This window comes from Anoplophora glabripennis, unplaced genomic scaffold (assembly GCF_000390285.2).
Source record: "Anoplophora glabripennis isolate ALB-LARVAE unplaced genomic scaffold, Agla_2.0 scaffold166, whole genome shotgun sequence".
Taxonomy (NCBI): Eukaryota; Metazoa; Arthropoda; class Insecta; order Coleoptera; family Cerambycidae; genus Anoplophora; species Anoplophora glabripennis.
This window is the reverse complement of record NW_019416519.1, coordinates 234276-256469: the sequence shown is the minus strand read 5'-3', so window position 1 is coordinate 256469 and position 22194 is coordinate 234276. Positions and strand designations below refer to the sequence as shown.

The 22194-nt window shown below is 32.7% G+C and overlaps 1 protein-coding gene across 1 annotated transcript; it reads left to right on the top strand.

Moving 5' to 3' along the window:
• Positions 1–2852: 2852 nt before the first annotated feature.
• On the top strand, positions 2853–18566 carry LOC108907019 (dystrophin-related protein 2-like). Its single transcript, XM_018710492.1, has 9 exons — positions 2853–2908; positions 2969–3105; positions 4436–4643; positions 4697–4940; positions 5085–5196; positions 7193–7460; positions 7515–7749; positions 12093–12360; positions 18253–18566. The coding sequence occupies exons 1-9, from the start codon at positions 2853–2855 to the stop codon at positions 18564–18566; spliced, it is 1842 nt and encodes a 613-aa protein (XP_018566008.1).
• The last annotated feature ends 3628 nt before the right edge of the window (positions 18567–22194 follow it).

Sequence of the window (22194 nt, the reverse complement as noted above, 5' to 3'; positions counted from 1 at the left end):
ATTTCTTTCCCTTAAAATGCCGTAAAAGTTATTAATGTTATACCACCAACCAATACGTTTACCATGTTTAAATTTAAAAAAATGTTTGTCAGTTGTGGAAAAAAATTAAATAGCACTGGTGTTACGATTTAGCAGACGATGGTACGAGCAGTTTTTTATGAGTCATTGATGATAGGCTTTTTGATTTTATTTGTCCTTCCAAAAAAAAAAATAACAAGTTAAATGTGCTTTGTAAACATCGGTTATAATTTATCATAGTTATTGTCATATACCATATAATAAATATCAAATTTATGTAGGTTAACATTAAAAAAACGGATTTTGTGTTTTTCGAGGATCTTTGTATATTACTAAGTTGAATGAAAATTTTAGAATAGTATCTTGTTGTAATAAGGTCCCGAGTGGATTTCAAAAATTCACTCACCTTTCGAATCGGGACGCCTCAAGCAGAACCGACTGTAGCGAGAACTTAGGATAAAGTCCCAGTAGTGATGGGAGATCTCGAGTGAAAATTCGAGTGGTACTCGATTATTGAGATTACTCGAGATGTTCACTCCCACCACCCTAAATGTTGCTGCATACTGCAAACTGTGTGACCTTTTTTTTAAGAATAAAATGAAAAAGTATTTAGGTTTTGAAGTGTATGAGCTTTTTTTTTTAGCTAAGTAATATATGATTAATGGAAATATATGTATGCGCCGATGGGATGAAAAAGATCAATATCTCGTATCTTGATTATTAGAAGTACTCGAGTACCGATAACTCGATTATCAAAATTACTCGATTATGTCCATCACTCTCCCAAAGGACACTGTGCCCCAACGCGGCAATGCACAAAGCGCGGCGTGAGGTTAGAAAATTTCACCGACCTTTCCAAGATTCCGTCACAAAACGTTCCAGATACAGTAATCAACGTCGCCAGAGACGATGCCGCCAATAGAGATCTCTAGTAAGACGTGGCGCGTGATTGGAAAATTTCACTGATCTTTCCAAAACCGCTCCAAGCACCTCAAAATCACCCCTTCACGGCAATCTACATTGTCAACGACGCGTAATAAAGGAGACGAAGCCGTCCCAGGTTCGGTTTTTGACGACCAAAAATTATCCGAACCAAACGGAAACCCAACACTGTAAGTAATTACCTAGCTGAAAGTCAGTACAAAGGAATATCTTTATAGTTCCAGAAACCCAGAAGTAGTGCCCCACTAAACCGAGAGAACTGCCTGTAATCAAACGTCAATCCGATTGCATATGAAAATGTCTATAAACAATATCTATTATCATATACATCTGTTGTATTGTAAATCATCCTCAAAAGTCAACAATAAAGCATAAAATTAGAGAAGTCCATATTTTCGAGTTATATTCTCCTCCTCTATAAAAAATAGCCACAAGAGCTCTAAGCTACCCGCCTATGTCCGTCCTATCTATGACGAAGACCCTCACATGGCACCCAGCTCTTAAGCTACTATAGCCAACAGCTCTAAATCTGCCATTCACTAGCCCTCCTACGAAAAGAGCCCCTAAAGCTTACAGGCGTTCTACGGAGATCACAAATATCAATTTGAAACTGAACAATAGAACGTGGAGCATTATCCTGAATCCACCTACAACTCGCCGAAAGATCATAGGATTGACGACTGGCGCCCAACGCGGAGCCCTGTCACCCAATGCCCACTCTTAGTTCCACGACAATCTATTTATTTTGTGCTTTGAATCTAAATTATCAGTTCTTTAATCTTCACATGTTTACACTCTACACAAAAAATAATTGAAACTTATCTAAATTTAAGTAAGTGGTAACTGAAAGTCAAGTTAAAAAACTCAGCCGTCTTTTAATAAAGGTAATCATCGCATTACATATTAAAAAAATATATTAACTGTGAAAGTTTGCAGTTTGTTTTGAACAACTTTATTTATTTTTTGTATATTTAAACACTTAAACCTTATTATTGCTTATTTACCTCAGAATTATGCACTTACTAATTCAAAAGTGCTACACGAATTTAGTGAAATAGAAGACGGGATCAACTACAAAAATTGATTTAAGTCGCCAAAGTTATATCTACCAGATATACATATTTCAACAGTTAAATAATTAGGCATTTCTATAACTATAATAGAATTAATATTTTAATTAGTTTTCCTATAAGGCTTTCCAGGCTTCTCTAACTAGAATGTCATTAACCTGGAAGTTAGCTGACCTTTTTATTGAAAATCGTTTTTTCTTATAAATATACAAAAATTCACGACTTGTTTTAAGTTTCTTATAAGAAAACTAAAAGAAAATAGACTATCCTATTGATGCCATTCTATTTCAGCTTATTTTTTACTTTTTCTTTCAAGGCACAACTTCAAAAAATCACGACACTCATTACCAATCCAAAAATTTCAAAACGCAAAACGAATCTTACTAAACCCTAGTCGTAATTAGGCAACTACATATACAGAATACAAATTCTAACTTATGAATCATTGGTACATTGACTTTAACTTTCCATCTAAAGTTGAACAAAGATAACTAATCAAAAACAATTGTATTAGAAAAAGACAACTAATGTAAACATACTTGAAAACCGTTTTCTTATCTTTTCCTTGATTTGATTTAAAATATTTATCAAACAATGTTCATTGGTGAATTTAAATGCACAGGAAGTATGATTTTCTGTTTAATATGTTGAGTTTATTAATAGTTTATGTGATTTACCAGAAAAACTTCGGTTACCGAACTGTACCTGTCTTTGGTTAGGGGTGTGGGGTGCATAGTTAACCTGTTGATTCCTTTGTCGTTCAATTAATTCCACCTGTTCCCTTTATGTAATTTAATTCGTTTCTAAGTTTACTGATATATAATGAGTGGTCCATGGAGGAAAATAGAGAATGAAGAAGGATATCCTTATTATTTGAAGTAATGTTGATGCACAAGTACTGTGAGGTTTCCACGTTTCTTATTATTTTCTTTTTGCAGTGAACTTACAAATGTTAAGCAGTGGGATCACCCTAAATTTGTTGATATAAGACAACGCATAGACGATTGCAATTATGTAAAATATTCAGTATACAGGGTAGCGTTGAAATTTAGAGTTTTACAAAACGCCTTGCATAGTAAGTATAGATATATTATTGTAATAAATCTTTATTACTATTTTGTCGGCTGCATATTTATTGCTTTGTAATTTAAAAAGATACCTAAACAATACTGTATATGTTTATAAATCTGATTTTATAGGCTTCTGATCTGACCCGATATTTAAATTTAGTAGTCCAATAGGACATTATTTGGTCTTCTTAATGGTGACATATCTGAATGATTGATTGTACAGTGTTATTAAAAAAGGGATAATTGATGAAATTTTATGTTTGAGGTGTCTTTTATTTAAAAAATTGCCTACTTTTTTAAATTTTTGCTATGAAGTTTTGCATTCACAAAATACTTAACATTTTGTAAAGTTAGATTATAGTGGGATATAAAATGTTTAAGAATAAAAATTTGTAGCCATAATTTAAATACTTATATTGTAATCTCTTAAACTTTTTACTTCTAAATCCTTTTTAACTTTGAAGACGTTAATATGGTAGTGCTTGAGCACACTTCAATAACAAAGGAAGTGATTCTTCAGGTTACCTATTTTAAGAAGAAAAGGTTCTTAAGAAAATATGTTCTAAATTGGTTAGTTTTTGAGTTGTGGGGTGTTTAAGGTTTGGTAATTGTATAGAAGATAGGCTTTAAGTCTTGATAATTTTCGTGTTCAGTTTGACCTGAATACGAATCTGAAGTTATTTTGCAGCAGTCGGATACTATTTTCACAAAAATAATAAAATATTTGTCAAAGGAGAATAAATTGACCTGATCATTGTCTGATTTAACTTTACCTAATCTATCCTGACTATAAAGTGGATATTATCTAATTATCTACATATGTAAATTATCAAGTTAATATATCGGAGAGGAAGATCTTTGTTAAGATAAACTAACGCCCCGAATTGCATTTCTCTCCCATAGCAGCCTTATTGAAGACTCACCTACCTACTTTTTGGCAAGGAATCGTTTCCTTAATGTTTTTCTCAATATTCAGAAAACACCCTGTATAAAATTACATTGTTAACAAAGAATTCTTTTTCTTTATGAAATTAATGGTTTTAATTATTCAACTGTGTGGTATGTTTATTTTAGGGTAAAACGTAACTTAAAAATGACTTGTGTTATAAATTAAATATACCTAATGCAATATAATTAGGAATGAAACTACTGATTGAATTTCTAAAGTGATGATAACATTTTAACACCCTATATTTTAAAAGTAAGCCATTTTGGACTTAATATCATAGGAACTTATTTAATTAAAATGTTCCAAAAAATGACCCCTTTATCACAGCTGTGTACTTAAGGATCACCTTGTATGTTAATTGTGGTAACAATTCAGTGTTTTTTAAGTGGAAGAAGTGCCATTGTCAGTTATAGCAGAAGTATTTGAAAGGCATCGGCTGGGGGCCAATGAAAGTTCCTTGTGCCTTGAAAGCTGCGATTTGGAAGCAGTTTTATCAGATGTATATTTTGCAGCAAATAAAAAAAACCACATGAACATTGATATAGATTTCGCTACTGAATTGATGTTAAACTTTTTATATAATGTTTATGACAAGTAAGTATCTAAAATAACATCCACATAGATGAATAAGTATTTTATTTTTTTAGAGATAGGAAAGGGAAAATTCAGGTAGCCTCTACGAAAATTGTATTAGCACTATTGGGTAACTGCACTTCTATTGAATTGTATAAGTTCATATTTCAGTTATGTGCAGATCATAACAATTGTGTTACTAGACTGAGGTTGCAGTCTATGTTGTTAAAAATTGTAGAGATTACAAATTTCCTCCATGAGGATGTTAGTTTTGGGTCACATTTGATTAACACCTCTATAGAAAATTGCTTCAGTAATGTAAGTAAATTCCTGTATAAGTGTTGTGGTGATAAATTAATATTTTAACCATTTTTAATTTTGCTTTTTTGATGTAGAATAAACAAATTAGGTATTACTTTTATCTTTTTTTATGTTTTCTTTATTTTCATAAACTTATTTTAGTCTCCAGGTTTAGTTGGCATAAATGAGAGTATGTTTATAACTTGGTTAGAGAAAGGGCCTAAAATTTTCTCATGGATACCACTACTACATAGGATTAAAATTGCAGAACCAGGTATTCTAATTGTATATTTATTTTATTTGAACATAATGGGCATTTAAAATTATATTATTTTCAATAACATATACAGGGTATTCGAAAATGAATAAGCCATGCTTCGAGGGTAGCTTACTTAATTAAAAATAAATTAATTTGGATTAAGTTACCTTGGTAAAATTTTGTTTTTAAAAAAATTCATGCCCTGTCAAAAGAAATATTTCTTTTTTTTATGATAACTTCTTCTCTTTATCAATTCGTATTTCAATGAAATTTAGAACGGGTTTTTTGAGGTAGCAGAAGTGAGATGAATGTTGGCTAATATTTTACTGGAGCATAGAAGTAGCTTTTATTTGCGATGTATATTTTTGTTGGTAGCAACTTTGTCAAAATGATTTTATTAAAAAATATTTTATTTATTGTAGAAAAGATATATTTGTTGCATGTTGCTAAATGTATTGTTTCAGGAAAAAATTATTTTAATTTTCTACCAAAAATTTAGATAGGTCAATATTTGTAGAAATTATAGTCAAATTAATTTTGATCGTTTTGTTAAATTTGTAGCTATATTGAATAATTACAATTTTGACTAACTTGCCTCTATTGAAATACCAGTACTTTTAAATATGGTTCTATAAAAACATTTAGAGACATACAGAGTGCAAATAAATAAATGCAGAAAAATTAAGGTGATACCTTGTTGAAAATTGTCTCATGTAAAAGAAAATTTCTTCACTCCTTCCCAGCGATAGATTGCCCTTCAAATAGGAAGAGACAAATTTAGCTTTCATTTTTCTCCTACTGTCGAATATACATTTGGATTCTTTCATTTGCAAGATGTAAAAGTAACCACTGTTACAACTAACTTATGTAACTTCTCTATCTCCAGTATTGTTTGAAAATCTGTCTTTATTTTTAGTAAATGTAATAGTTTTTGAGCAAAAAAATAAAATAGGTCATAGTGCACACTGAATTTTGCTTTGTCAAAACTGTTTATTAGAAAAAAAAAGTGTAGTTTTGCAATTGGACATAATCAGCTAGATCATGTTGGCTTTGTAACACTAGCCTGTAGAAAATCTGTAATTGTTAAATTCGTTGTCATGTCAAACCTGTGGTTTTTCCAACTCCATTGTTGCTTTTTGGAAACAAAAATCTCGGGTAGTAAATATTAATCTTGTCGCTTTAGCAGTTTATGGAAATTGTCCATATTTCAAGAGTATTTATTTAATTTAGTTTATAAAAAATGTATTTTTTTTATTATTTAAAATTTAGAACATTTATATCATTCCCAGTCCACATAAAATTATTATGTCTATACTTTTCGCATATAATTAAATTTTTGAGAAAATTGTGCTCTAACACATTATTAAGTAGGTACTTGTCTTTGTTACTTTTACAATGGGAAACACTATACAACTTTATTTTAAGCTTTTGAATTTATAGATTAAACGAATATTGGACATTTATCATAATTTATAAGAAATTTTGGTCTAAACAATTGAAGTAACTTGTTAGAAATCTTGTAGTGTGCTGTCACTTGCACATATTCACTGCAATACGGCAATGGAACAATTGAAAAATAGCATGGGTGCTGTGATTTAGTAGACGATGTAGTGTGTAATGGCAAGAGGAACAGCAGTAAAATTAAAATTATTTTTTCTGTGGAACGATATTTTAGCAACATATAAAAAAATTCACAGTAAATAAAGTGATTTATAAAACACCTCCGTTTCTGGATATTTCTATGAGCAAAAGAGTTTCAGTTATTCCCAGTGACCTCTGTGATTTAAATAACAAATCTACCTTCTATTCCAATAAATTTCAATGAAATATCTAAAAATGATTGATATATTAAAAAAATACTATTCAGACCTTTTTAAGGAAGCAAAATTGTGTATATCTTTGAAGTATCGTATATTTTTGGACACATTGTAATTTAAAAATAAGCATTTAATAATTAGGTAAAAAAAAATGTATTACAAAATTTCAGCAATTATTTATTAATTTATTTTAGTTATGCATTCAGTAACATGTACCACCTGCAAAACAAACCCTCTAATGGGCTTACGATACAAGTGCATGAAATGTTCAAGGTACACTCAGTGTCAAAGGTGCTTTTTCACTGGAAGAACAAGTCATGCGCATAAACTAACCCACTCCATGAGAGAATACTGCACCCAGTCAAACGATTATGGCCATACATTTATCAAAAAAATATGTGGTTTGTTGTATTGCTCTCAGAAGATAAATAACTCGACTGTGGTGGAGACAAAACCTTTATGGTAAAATATGTTTTAGTTAATGTAATTTTTTTTGTCTAATGTATTCTGTTTCAGTTCTGACAGAAATTACTTGCCAAAATCTTATTCCAAAGAGATTTTGTGTGACATAGAACCACTGTCGTCTCCTCAAACACAACTGCAAGTTATTATTAGACAACTTGAAATGCAGAACCGAGAGCTGCAGCAGATCTTACTGTTGGGAAGCCACAATGATAAGGACATCAGAAGGTACCTGGAAGAGCATAGAATTCATGTTGCGGCTCAAATTCAAAAACTAAAAATTCTGAAAGTAAGTAAAACTGACATGTTATATAGACCATTATTTGTCTTTTCCCTGTCAGTCCCTCAAAGAGTTCAAAAGACCTGAGGCCAATGGGTTAGTTTCCAGAAAATAGCAGTGTTCATTCTTGAAAAGACGTATTTTTTTATATTTTTGGTGAAGGGGTTTGTTAATTTAAATTGGTAATTTTAAATTTTATTTTATGTATAAACACATCTTATTTGGCATATATGTATCTCCCAGACATAATCCTGATTCAACACGCTCCATATTAGTCATTAGTCAAGATTCATACAATAATATAGTGAATAAAAAGAATAGTATTTTTTTTTAAATGTATAGGCTATCCCGAATTGCACATGTCAAACTTTATCTGGTAATAGAAAACTTTAAAATTAAAAAACGTTTATATAAATACATATAGTAGAATGCTTCATTTTCAAGATACAGAGTGATGAAATTTAAAAATATTACATATATTTAAATATATCTTAAAATTCATAATAATGAGTAATAACGTAACTAGTTATGGGCAAAAGTTCTCTGAGGGACAGAAAAACATACTATCAACCAGTAGCAGAGATGTTAGGAGATGAGATACTGTCACTAAGAATCTCAAGTTTGATGTTACATAATTAGTTGCATCTTTTATGTCTGGAGTCTCATCATTGCTTTCATTTATTTGCAACGTTTTATAACAAAATATTACAACCCAAGTATAAACATTACTGAAACTATATCATTTCATATAATCACGTTTCCATCATAACAAGCAAAAGTTGTTCTGTTGCTCTTATGTAGACATTTCTATTTTAATTTCAATAAAATTAAATTCATTTTGATTTAATTATAATTGTTATAATTGAATACAGCAGTTGTATAGTAGGATCATATTCGATGCAAAGTAATAAATCATTGCCTGTCGAGGGATCCAGTGCAGTACGATTTTAAGGGATTTAGAAATTGAATAATTTCTTTATGCATTATGAAAGGATCACGTCTGTTCCTACAAAAATTCCTTAATTCTCATAAACTATCTATTTAAATGTAATTTATTATAAATTCAATTTGTTTTTTAAATTCCACATATGTACTACATTTTACCTCTGTACGCGCCACTGTTGTTTACTTGTTTTTTTGGGGGCAGTTTCTGATTTACGACCAAGCTCGCCAAGTTAGTATTTGACGTATAACCGACCACTTCGTACGCTCGATGCACCTGGGCGACTACAGCTACTACTGTGTATTATGCGGTATTTCAGCATGTACATTCAGTTTCATTTTAAATTTGAAACGGTTCATCTTGCGCGTCCTAAAAATGATGACACGATTTTCCTTTGATAAAAGTCCGACAATTTTTTGCTCTCCTTTGCATCGAATACGATCCTACTATAGAAACAATATTCTGTGTAATTTTTTTCTCTCGCCCATGAAAGTGCCATTTTGTGTACTAATTATACAAATAACTGTTTATGAGAATCAGCGTTTTAATTTATTTAGGCCCGGTACTTTCAGTCTCGGTTAAGATTTGATTAACTAATCAGTGAATGTATATTTATAATATAAATCAGTATATGTGACTACTTAACCAAGGCTTCTCACCGAGACTCAAAGTACCAAGCCTTAATATATTATTTCTTCCACCATAAAAATTTAATCTTATTCTGTTATGAATTGAAATGCAAATTTTCTATTAAGTCCTGAAAAACCCCATTTTCTAAAATAATATAAATACAGTAGAGCCTCGATGATCCGAACTACCAAAAAACAACCCCTGTTCGGACTGGTGGGGCGTTCGGATTATAGTATGTTAAAAAAAAGGTAAGTATATTTTGACAGAATATGTATATTTATTGAGGTGCCTACTACAAGATACATATTTAAACCACAAAATATACGTTACTTATTCATAAAGTCATCAATTTTAGTTTGGCGGGTTCTATTTATTGACCAAGAAAAGGCTTTGTCCCTCAAATTTCGCAGCATCATCTTTTCGGATAAAGAAAAGTCATTTTCGTCAGCCCAATCCAAACAAGTATTCAGTGCTGATATAGCTTGTGAATGAGGAATTTTCTTGACGTTTAAAGCAGAAGTATTGTCAACAAAAAGCTCGTCAGTCTCTTGCCTAAGTTGGGCTATGATCTCATCATCAGTTATGGGTTCTGTGCAATTCTCCTCTTCGCTGATTGTCAAGAAAGTGGAAATGGTTTCTTCTGTATATCCACGGTTGCGTAGAAGACTGAGCGGGAGATTGTCTTCCACGTCAGAGCCATCGTTTTCTTCTGATCCATTTTCTGCTTCATTGAATTGGTCAGGCCATAGAGGCTTCCAAGATTTTTTGATGAGAGACGACGAACGTGATCCCAACATTGCGCTAGTGAAAAAATTGCGTCTTTAATTGTGATGCTTTTAATAACATCATGTAGTGTTAAACTTTCATCATCTTCTTGTTGCGCAAAAACTTGAATCAACAGTTTCTTCTTGTAATTAATCTTGACATTTTGAATTACGTTTTGATCCATAGGCTGAATCAAGGGTGTGCAGTTTGGTGGCATGTACAGTACGGAAAAATTGCCATCTTCTGTAGTCAGATCTTCAGCATCTGGATGTCCAGGCGTATTATCTAGGAGCAATAATGCTCTTTGTGGTAGACGTAATTTCTTCAAATGACGTTTGACTTCTGGAACGAAATGTTCTCTGAACCACTCCAGGAAAATATCTCTAGTTACCCAAGCACGCCTTTGTCCTTGATAATGCACCGGTAATTTTACGGATCCAAAAGATCTTGGCTTTTTGGCCTTCCCTACGACTAGTAACTGTAATTTATGATTCCCTATCGAGTTTGCACAAGGCATAAAAGTGATTCTTTCTTTAGATACCTTGGATCCAGAAGCACTAATTTCGGCAGAAGAGGCTAAAGTTTTATCTGGCAGAACCTTCCAAAACAATCCTGATTCGTCTGCATTGTAGATTTGTTCAGGACAAAGGTCTTTTTCTCTTATCTCTTTCAAAAACTTTTCTTGGAATGGTTGAACAGCCTCCGCATTACTAGAGACTTTCTCACCTGACACTTTCAGCTGCCGTATGCCATGACGCTTTTTGAAATTATCCAGCCACCCTCTACTTGCACTGAAATCAGACCCTGTTAGTTTTTTATGAAAGAATCTGGCTTTATGCATTACGATTTCGCCTGATAAAGGAACGTGTCTTCGTCTTTGCTCTAAAAACCAAGTGAAAAGTGCTTCTTCGAGCACTGGATTTTCTGGCAATTTTAGCGTTTTTCTTAAACCTGGACCTTTCTCGGTTTGAGCTACAAACGACCGTATTTTCTGTTCTTTTTTCCTTAAATCAGTAATTGTCGATTTTCCAACACCATACTTAAGGGCAAGAGAAGTTCCAGACACTCCATCTATCAAACTATCCAGTATGGCACACTTTTCAGCTATAGTTAAAGTTTTATGTTTGCGTTTCGGTGTAAGAACCATTTTTATAACCTCTAAAACACGTGGCGCGCGAGTTTAGCACAGAGTAACGTGAACACGCGAGGTAACTTATTCGCAACTGAAAACAAAACATAAGATCAGCGGCCACGACAAGAGAGAGAGGGGGGCAGTCGGCAGTTCGGATTACAGCGGTGTTCGGATTAGCCTGAGTACGGATTATAGAGGCTCTACTGTATTTAAAATTAAATTTCACTACTCGCTATTTAATCGATATTTATAGAATATATAGGTACCATGGATTTGAAATAACGTTCATAGTATCATTTTAAAATGATTTCTTTAACTACGTTTGAAATTGAAATAAATTAAAAACATGTTTTTTTTAACGAAATATCAATGTATGGGATTGTTACTCACCATAACTTGTACAAAATTTCATCTGTTACGAAATCAAAAATGTGAATAGTAGGTCTATTTTTGCTATCCAAATCTGCACCATTAACTGACGATTATCCTGCCTAATTTTATATTTGCAACCTGATTTAAGTTGCAGTATATAAAGTTATTTAAAATTGGTTTTTGTAATATAATTAGGTGCGGTACTTTGAGTCTCGGCAAAGCTTGATTAACTGATCAGGCGATTAGACTATATTATATATTGATTTATTTTATAAAATATAATCACAGTCTAATCACCTGATTAGTTAATCAAGCCTTAACCGAGACTCAAAGTACTGGGCCTTAATCTCATAGTAGTTGACCAAATTATTAAATTGTATATGCAACGACTTCTATTATTTGAGAATGACTAAAATTTTGACAATGACATCACTAGGCGATAGCGCATCGTTGCTAAGGCATTATATTACGGGTGGTAATTTAATTCATTTACTACCACAAATGTTTTAGGAGTATCTTAAAATTCCTCCCAATTCACCATCAAAAGATACAAGGATGAGTCAAGAGACGGTTGCTGTAGAATCCACTCCAATGGTGCAAACTATAAACAGACCCCATATGAGTGTAGGCATGGAGTTATTTAGTCCTATACAGTCGATAACTGAAAATGACCAAAGAGGAAATCATGTAGGTACCAGACCTCCAAATTTTAACAAAGACATTACACAAACCAGCAGTGTTCCATATGGTATTGATGATATGAGCACATGGGTCGGAGGTAAGTGCAGACTCATTTTTATCATTGATATATTAATTAGTTGGTTGTAATAAGCCTATTTAAATTATTATATTTTAAAAGGAACAAACATTCAAAAAGTGACTCCAAAAACAGCCCAAAAATCGTCAAGGTCAAGGTGGTTACTTAGGTCTTTTATAGCCGGTTTGTGACGTAGATCAACGGTTCGTCGGATGTTAGTACGCTGACCTACAATAAATACAGAGTTCAACGCTTACATTACTAACATAGGAAAAGATAATAGTTCATCGGATACTTAACGGATAAATTAATAAAGGTTCGTTACACATGTCTTAATACTCGTGATCTTATGTACCGAGCATATCACTTTAAACCCTTAAGATTCGCTGTTTTTTAAATGGCCTATCATCAGGGTCAAGGTGGTTACTCAGGTTTTGAGGGTTGCTGAATATGAATCTGAAGTCAGAATTTCAAAATTCAAGATGGCGGATCCAATATGGCGGACAAAATTTTTGAAATTGAACCAAATTCGACCAAATACAGGGGTTTTCGGTCCAAGCTAACGGTTAAAATTTTAAAAATCAAAAATTCATGAATTTATTTGACCATTAGCTTGGATCCACCATTTTAAATTTTGCAAATCTGATCTCGGACCCCAAAAATCCCTGTATAATCAATTTGGTCGAATTTGGTTCAATTTCAAAAATTTTGTCTGACATATTGGATCCGCCATCTTGAATTTTGAAATTCTGACTTCAGATTCATAACCAGCAACCTCAAAAACCTGAGTAACCACCTTGATTGACCCTGATGATAGGCCATCTAAAAAACAGCAAATCTTAAGGGTTTAAAGTGATATGCTCAGTACATAAGATCACGAGTATTAAGACATGTGTAACGAACTTTTATTAATTTATCCGTTAAGTATCCGATGAACTATTATCTTTTCCTATGTTAGTAATGTAAGCGTTGAACTCTGTATTTATTGTAGGTCAGCGTACTAACATCCGACGAACCGTTGATCTACGTCACAAACCGGCTATAAAAGACCGTCCTCCGGCACATGAGATTCAGTAGTGTTGATCGGCAATTTCCTCAACACGAAGTAAGTCGGCCTTCCCCCTTGGTATTGGTAACGGTCCTACCAAGGTTCCTTTCTCCCTATCCGTCTGAGAGCAGAGCGTTGGTCCCTGTCCCGCCTGTTCTCAGCATTCTCCCTATCCTTCCGTCTGAGAGAAAAGCGTTGGTCCCTGTCCCGCCTGTTCTCAGCACTCTCCCTATCCCTCCGTCCGAGAACAGAGCGTCGGCCATTTTCCCGCCTGTTTTTGGAATCCTGTTTCCCTGAATCTCCAAGGGTTGGTCCCCGTCCCTCTCGGAGTTCCTTATCCGCCGTTTTCCCAAATAGCCGTCAACCTGAGTTGAACACCGAATTGAGGGAAACTTCGTTTTCTATTTTCCGTCAAGCTTAGTTTCACCGAATGTTAGTACCGACCGCCACGGATTTGTCAGTGGTGAATTTATTTATTTATTTATGTTCTTTAAATAAATGGGAGTACATCTATTGGAAAAAGTGGTTTCTTTTCTAATCAAGACCCCTGGTGTACACTTTTCTCCACTGCTGTTACCCGGACGGCGACTCTTTGTGGGACATCCGGGTCTCACACTGAAAGTTCATCACACATGTATCACTCATATCTTCAAAACCAAAGCTGAACTTGTCTTGGAACTTTCTCAGTAACACGTTCTAATGATATACAATAACTTAGCACAAAATTTTAACGAACTACGAGTTTTACAAAATGGGCATTTTTCGGAGTCACTCTTTCTTTGTACATATTCATTGATGGTGAAAATATATCCCATAACTATTAATTATTCCATGTAATCCAATTTTTATTGCATTTTTATCGCAAAAATGAGATATTATTTCCATTCTTGTATGAATTGAAAAGGTGCCTGAAAACACATGGATCACACTTCAAGGGTAACATTTTTTAATGCAAATAAATCATTTGAAATCGAGTTACTTTAATAGAATACATTTTAAGGAAGTTTATCTGATTTAGATGTGACGAACAAATATTCATAAAAAAATTAATATAAACTTATTAATATGAAGAAAATCCTCAAAATAAATTATGACTAGTTTGGATACCTAAGACACAAGATATTAATAAAATAATTTTCCACGATTTAGTACAGAGTCTTATGAGAATGCAGATTTTTTTGATCTTTCCACTTAGAATGCACAACAATTAATGAACAGTTTCCACAGCAACTTGTATACGTAGGAAACCGATATCTAAGGAAAGAGAATCGATTAGGTACTTGTAAGATACATAATTTTTAATAATTCTCCATCAAACTGTTGTCGTTAACTAACTTAACCTCCATATGCGTGAAAGCGGCAACGCCGCGGTTCTCGAAGTAACATATTATTTGAAATTCGCAGGTGTGACATATGATGTATATTTCAAGCTTAGGCATCCAAACAAAGCCAGCCAAGTGCATCGTTGCCAAATCTAAAGTCTTACTACTTTAGTCACTAGCAAATCTACAGAAACTCTCGTTAGACTTTAGACGTACCTCCGTACCCTATAAACCTCTTTAACATCTATTCTATATTAACATTTTTTTTTATGATAATAAACATCTGCGTTTTTTGAATATTTCTTAACAAAAAAAATAAATATGGCAGAAAAAATATCTGTTTCATATATTCTGAAGGATCTCTATGTATTAGATAATAAATAAACTTTTGTTCATTTTCGATTGCCCCCAAAAACCTCACTACATTTAAATATTTTAAAACAAGGGACATAATTATTTTGAAAAAACTAAATAACTAAGATTGTCGCTCACTAGAGCACTTCACATGGAAGCGGATGGCAGCGCGCCGAAGAGCAGTTTTTATTTTACACAGCTTTAAATAGAGATGCACACACTATACCGCGGAGTAGCGGTCTGCAGTGGCGAGATAGTCTCGGAATCCCACCTGAGGAATATTTCTGCGCTGCGGCCGTTGTGGTACGTTGCGGTTCAGTCCGTTTCCGATCAGTGGGCGATAACGACCGATCAAAATAAGCAATATTTTCATAAGATTATAGACAAATATACCCGAAGAAAAGCTGTTTTGTTGATATGAATATGTATTTATTAGTATGTTACACATATAGACTAGTACACATATTTCTGGCTTTAACATGTCCAACAAATTCATACATTTTTCATGTAGCATCCGGAAGTATTGAGGAAATTTAATTTCATCATCGATAAGATTGAAAAATTGCGTATAGAACTCACTTTCAACTCTATGTTTGCTATATATGTTATGTATATCCAAAATTTCCTTTTTTTGCGTTTTTTTCTGCTTCTGCATACAAAATAGCGACAACAACAGCATCTTCCTCATCGGATGAGTTCATTTTAAACTGACCTTAGCGTGAACTGAACGATTGATGCAAAGATATTGCCGTTTCAGTACTCTGTAGTGAGTGTATACCAAAAAAAGTCACTCCTAGTGAGCGACAACCTTTAAAATATGCCAAATTATTTTTAATTACAATGATTAATTTATAAAAATTGTAAAATTTAAATATAATAATTTATCTGAAATTGAACAGAAGATATAGTCCCAAAATACTATTGCGAAGCATCATGTGAGGTTTGTCTCAGAAACAGTGTATATAATATAGAGGGTGTATGTAAATGAAGGGGCGTAAATACTGCTAAATAATCTTGAGACAAAATTGATAATTGGGCCAGATATGTCTTAGTCCAAAATTACTTCATTTGCAAGTTTTAGAAAACCATCACATATATGCAAATATTTGTAAGGATGTTTGACGTAAACTAACGAAACTTAAGTGGAAGATTACACTAAATAAAAGTAAAAATGCACTGAATTTGTGTACAATTATATTAATCAGGAAATACCTGAGACACCCTCATTACAAATCCCAGAATTCCACTCAACATTTGGAAAATTCTGTAGTATTTTAGTCTGAAATAAACTTGCTAACATCAAATGTAAAATAAATATATAAATATAAAATAACTAAAACTGTTTGTTTCACAAAAAAAAATTATAAAATTTCCTTGTTGCAAATACAATTTCCTGAATGACCTCACTCAATTTTTTGAATTCCTATACATTATTTTTTTTTAATAATTAGTTTTGGAATTACTTTTAAATCAACTGTGTGCAGTATGTTTATTTTATGCTAAAAAAATAGTAATTTGAAATTTATTCATTTTTTGAACAAAATCTTTTCTCATTAAAATACAATAGCACATCAAATGAATTTTAAAAATATTTAGTGGCGTCAAAATTCTAGAATTCTTATTGAAGGTGTCTCCAACTGGTTGATAAAGAGTGGTTTTTTTAGAGATATAGACTTTTAAAATAAAATAAAACATTAAAATCATGGTAATGCCCATAAAATTGACTTTATTGTAATGATAATTGTATGCCGTTATTGTTTGAATAGGATTACAAGCTTATGTGCGCCACAGCTGGCTCGAATGAAACGCAATCTGGAAGTCCAATTTTGGACTACTTTTTCGAGCAGCTGAGGCTGTATATCGGCAATGACTCTGCGAATGTTGGCTTCCAAGTGGTTTAATGTCTCTGGTTTATTAGCATAGACTAGCGACTTCACATATCCCCATAGAAAATAATCCATAGGGGTGAGATCACACGATCGTGGAGGCCAATTCACAGGACCATTATGCGAAATTATGCGCTCATCAAATATTTCCTGCAATAGTCTGATTGTATCGCGTGCTGTATGGCATGTTGCGCCGTCTTTTTGAAACCAAAGCTGTTCCACATTAATGAGAAACAATAAAGTTAGTAATCATGGACCTACAGCGTTCTCTATTAACTGTAATGTTATGACCGGCATAATCTTTGAAAAAATATGAGCCAATGATTCCAGCAGCCCATAAAGCACACCAAACCGTGACTTTTTGTGGATGTAACGGCGTCTTAGTAATGACTTCTGGTTGTTCTACGCTCCAAATCCGGCAATTTTTTTATTGACGTATCCGTTCAACCAAAAATATGATGGTCTTTTCTTCGTCCCATATGCCAAATGTACGACGCACATGATGATCATGCAGCTGTAACTCTTGCACGAGCTGGATCTTGTAAGCTCGTAAACCAAGATCTTTTCTTAAAATCTTCCGTAAAGTGGATGGACAAAGTTCGAGTTGCTGTGCACGGCGGTGAATCGACACATTTGGGTCTTCCTCAACACTGCGCTCTATAGCAGCAACAACTTCTTCGGTGTGCACTGTTTGACGTCTCTACGGATGCTTGTTATCAATTAAGGTATGCGGGGTGAGAAAACGTTTAATGGTTGCTTGAATAACTTGCTCCGATGGACGATTATGTCGACCATAAAATGGACGTAGCGCACGATGAGTTTGGTGAACTGAACCACGATTTTCAAAATTAATTTGCACAATTTGCAAACGTTGTTCTGGTGTAAGTCGATTCATGTTGAAATGGCAAAACGTACTGAATAGAAATCAGCTGTCAGTTGTCAAACTGGTTCTCACTAGAAACAGTGTTGCTAACTTAAAAATCAAACCTCTAAAAAAACACTCTATAAGTTTATATAAATTAAATGAATTTTTAGCTCACCTCTTTTTGGTTAAGTGGTTAACCCTCGCTGTAGACTAAAGTATATTGAAACATTATATTTTAGCCTCAAAATTTTCTGGTAGCATTTGTGCTCCTCTGTTTAAATATACCCAAATATTGAAAATAGAAACCTTATGTAGAATCTATTGAGACTAATAACAATAATAACTTTTATCCATAATGAGAAATAATTGAAAATTTACCCATGCCTTCTAAAATATGAAGTAGTGCTGCTCAAACTATCTTTGGTTACTATTTTCTAGGCCAACCGACAACTTCCAACGATATATCAGCACTGCCCGAGAAAAGGATGTTTCCAAGAAAATCGCCTGTAAGAGAACTGCACAATGATCTGGATGATGCTCTGGCAAAACTTCAGCAAATATTAGCAAATAATTTCTCGTTAGATGAATCCTTGGGTCACATAGATAATACAAACCTGAAATATGCTGTGTCAGAGGTCGAAGGTATGCTTACTTCATTTATTGATAGTGTTGAGACTAGCAGAGGAAGTTCTGTGAGGTCGCATCGGTTAAAATTCGACAAAGAATCTGAAATTATAGAGCAGTGTTCGTAGGCATCTGATTCGGATAATAATTGTCTCATTTCATTATCACTCGTATGCTGTTTTACTATTAGTTTACGATAATGCAATATTATGAACCAAAAGGTATTTCTTCGTAAAGAAGTTTAGTATATAAGCATTATTTCTTTATGTTAAAGTGATAAATCTTACGACAAACTGCAGAAGAATATTTTTGATTCTTCATTAAAAAAGAATTAAATAAAAAAAAAGGAATAAAAGCAAGGTAATTTTTTATATACGTCAGTAATTTCATAGTATGTATTGGTATATTTACTTATATAAAAAACCATACAGGGTGTTTATTAAATGGCATATCCTCTATAATTTGTATAGGAATTGTCTGATTAATGTTAACTTTGATATTTAATTTCGTCTTTCGAAAATAACAGAAAACTTTACTTTTTTAAGTGGAATACTTCGTATATTTTTACTTATTTAAATCAAGCACTTTCATTAGATTTCAGTGACATGTTTTGATGGGTCTATCTTTAACAGTAAAGAAGTTATGCCATAAAAGTGTGCCATACCATATTGTTAGAAAGAAATTATTATTTGCTGAACAACCAAGCTTTTTGTTTAACAGGTTTATTCTTATAAACATTCTTTTGGATATATATTCCTTACTATTAGAAATTGATCTGTCAAACTTTATAACTCTGTAATAGTAAGAAGACTTTCTATCAAATAAGTAAGAATATACAGAATGTTCTTGATCTTATTATATATATAAAAAAAATGACGATCTGGGAATAATGCAATTGCCCCCATCAGATCGACAATTTTTTTTTCACTTGGATGTCAAATATAATCAGATAATCTCTTTAAAAGTTACAGACGGTATGATAATTAAAAAAGCCTTGTATTGTATTGGGATATATTATGAAGTAATTTTATTATCAATTTGTAATATTTTTTTTGCTTTAAGAGTTTAACAAAGCGAATTACCTTTAATTTTATATACTTAGTAATACTGTTATATTAGTGTCCAGCAAAAGTAATTGTACAGGAGAGCATACTACACACCAAAGATCTGGACCGATGTAAATAAAAAACAAACGTAAAGGAAACTTTTATTAAGTCATCGTGGGTTTTGGACCTCTACACCCTCATACCTAACGAAAAAATATGGCATTCATAAAGAATGAAAAATAAAAATATCTTGCTAAACACAAAATATATATCACAAAAGTATTCATACAGTTATAAAATTGTGAAATACCAAATATGTATTGTAGCAAAATTACACATTTAATATTTGGTTGGGTATCCTTTAGTCTTAAAAACTGCAGGAAGTTGGTGTGGCAAAGAATTTCTGGGGTCAAATCAGGGCCTATACCATTCGTCATGCAGTATGGTTTTCGGTTGGGTTTTACTAGTTATACTGTATTTTCATACACGTTTTTCAAGTTCGTCATATAAATTCTCGATGGGGTTGAGATCTAGACTTTGAGGAGGTGTAGCAAAGATATGGGGTATATTGAACGCGATCCACTGACATAGGTACTACGTAAACTGTATGCTTTGGATCGTTGTCCTGCTGAACATAGTAATCATATTGCCCATTGCAAGCAAATTGGAGCTTTCTATTAAATTTTCCTTTAGAATGCTTAAGTACACTTGTTTATCCATTGTACCTTCTATTATTACTAATTCTCGAATACTTCAGCCGGACATACAGCCTCATACCATGAATCCTTATCCTCCATATTTCACAATAAATTGCAAATTCTTGGGATACACTTCTTTGTTTGGTTTTCTCCATATACGTATTTGTCCGCCGGATCGGAATATAGTAAATTTCAACTCATCGGAGAAAATGACTATTCCAGAAACCAGGATTTTCGATTATATACCGTTCTGCAAAATCTAAATATTTTCTATTTGTAGCATTAATGTATGGCTTCTTACGGGCGATGCACGATTTTAGCCAACCAAGTTTAAGTACCCTGCGAATCGTATCCGGACTAACTTTTTTATTAAAGGCTTCTTATACTTCCCTAGTTATTGCAGGTGCATTTAATCGTGGATTATTTCCAATAAGTCTTAAGATTTTCCTCTCATCCCTAACAGTAAGTAGTTTCAAACATCTGCTTCTTTTTTTATTTTCAATGTTGTTTTCCTTATCAAATTACCTGATGATGTACTAAACAGTTCAACGGCATCGGATGATACCTTTACTATTTCTGCTAATGATTTCTGTTGGCTGTGTATTATATTTCTTGTGATAATTGCCGTTTATTTTCCTTTTCATCCAGGTATTGCGAAAAACATTACTCGTATGCAATTAAACTGTGAACTGAACTGCTTCGAGAGTACTATAATGTAAGAAGAGGTCTGTCAGCATGTACATGCCAGTAGCAGCCAGTTAAATCTAGCCACACTTGATTCCAGCTTACTGGAAAAGGTGCTTCTCGATCTTTTGAACTATTATTGTATTTATTTCCTACTAACTTCTGAACTTTACATTAATAAAGAGGTGTTGTTGTAAGTAATCCTTAGGTGTACTACTGTCATCATGCAAGCATTGTTTACGTAATAACAGATCATTGTACCACCGCATGCTCTCCTGTACAAATACTTTTACTGGCCACTTATTTTTCCTCAGGAAATACTTGCAAGAAAAATTCTTATTATTTATATCTTTTTTATACAGTATTTACAATAACCTGGTAAAACATTGTGTCTGCAAAAAGATATATTTATTTCTGTGATGAAATTACAATTTATTGACATCAATTATTATTAATAATGACAGTTTATGTCATTAAATAAGTTTGATATGATGTTTATATTTTCGGAATAGGTTAAGATATGAAAGATTAGTTCAATATGCAAAAATGATCAAAATTGTGCATTAAATGTTTATATTTTCTTTATAATTAATTGTATCGTATTCAAAGGACAAATGTGCAATAGAAAAATGTTTTGTCGATAATTATGTAAAATAGAATCAAAATCTACTGATTAAATAAAATATGTTTAACCATTGTTAGCAATTGCAACATATTTGTAATGATTTAATGTTTGATATTTTTTTATCTTTTCTAATGGACTGATTAAAAGTTAAAATTTAATTATTGTAAGTTAAAAGTTTGTATTTTTTACCTCTATTGATTATCTGAACCTCTTCCTTACTTCCATTCCAAAATTTTTGAAAAATGTTATAGTGTATCTATTGTCAGTACAGTGATTCATAGAAAATGTAAAAAAAATCAGCGGAAGATAGAGCATCAATATTGTTATTATATCTACAGGGTGTCCCGAAATTCATGCAACAAAATTTGGTCACAGATTCTTAAGACAAATTTAGGGGACCCCAATTTTTTATTTTTGCCAAGTAGCCCCCTCTTTCGGAGTTACAGCCTCAGAGTAATAAATAAAGGGGAGGCTGCATTCCCTATTTCAGTACACAGTGTAAACATGTAACCTCAACCTATTGTATGTTGATAAACAAATGATACATAAGTAAACACAATGGTCCCTGGTACAGTGGCGTACCGAGTTTAGGTTTAAAATCTATCGTAATATAAGGAAACCATAAATATTATACTTTGTAATAGAATAAAATCAAAAGTGCTCGATTATTTAAGCTTTCATGTGTAATAAATAGACAATAAAT